The 546-nt window shown below is 38.5% G+C and overlaps 1 protein-coding gene across 3 annotated transcripts in view; it reads left to right on the top strand.

Annotated features, from left to right (window-relative positions):
* The window catches only part of LOC119585021 (microtubule-associated protein RP/EB family member 3-like), a 46,883-nt gene extending 46,337 nt beyond the window's left edge, over nucleotides 1-546 (top strand). For all 3 annotated transcript variants that reach the window (XM_037933635.1, XM_037933637.1, XM_037933638.1), the window contains one exon: nucleotides 253-546. In XM_037933635.1, the coding sequence (XP_037789563.1) occupies nucleotides 253-318 (66 nt within the window). In that variant the 3' untranslated portion in view covers nucleotides 319-546. The remainder of the gene's footprint in view (nucleotides 1-252) is intronic.

Here is a 546-nt window from a genome sequence, read left to right on the forward strand (position 1 = left end):
CTAGCTTGAGATAACAGGTGCTGAATCACATGTATTGCTTGCTTTATTACACTTGACATCAACAATTCTGTAGCACAGTATAAGCAACAATGGATTAAAAATAAAAGTAAAAGATTTTACTCTTTTCTTTCAGAAAATGCATGATAAAGATGATGTTATTGGTAGTTTTTTCTTTCCTTTTTTTTTTATTATTGATTTTAACAATAACAATGTTTTAACAAAACCCAACATATTCTCTCTCTCTCTCTCCAGGATGGCTTTGCTGCCCCAGAGGATGTTGAGGATGTTCCTCCCCCCCCAGAGGAAGAAGAGTACTAAGGGACCAATCACCAATGCCCATCACAACACAATGTGGGTCCAATGCGGGCACTGCAGTCTAGGTGTTGTTGTTCCATAAATCACTGCTTGAGGGCTTGTAAAGTGCGGGTCCTTGGTGTGGAGGCATATCTACCTTGTCTTTTTTTTATGATGAATCAGCTGGAACTAGACTCAAGTGGTTAAGGAAATTATTTTCAAGAGACTCGCAAACAGTATTTGAAAAACCCC

This window comes from Penaeus monodon, chromosome 19 (genome assembly GCF_015228065.2).
Source record: "Penaeus monodon isolate SGIC_2016 chromosome 19, NSTDA_Pmon_1, whole genome shotgun sequence".
Classification (NCBI taxonomy): Eukaryota; Metazoa; Arthropoda; class Malacostraca; order Decapoda; family Penaeidae; genus Penaeus; species Penaeus monodon.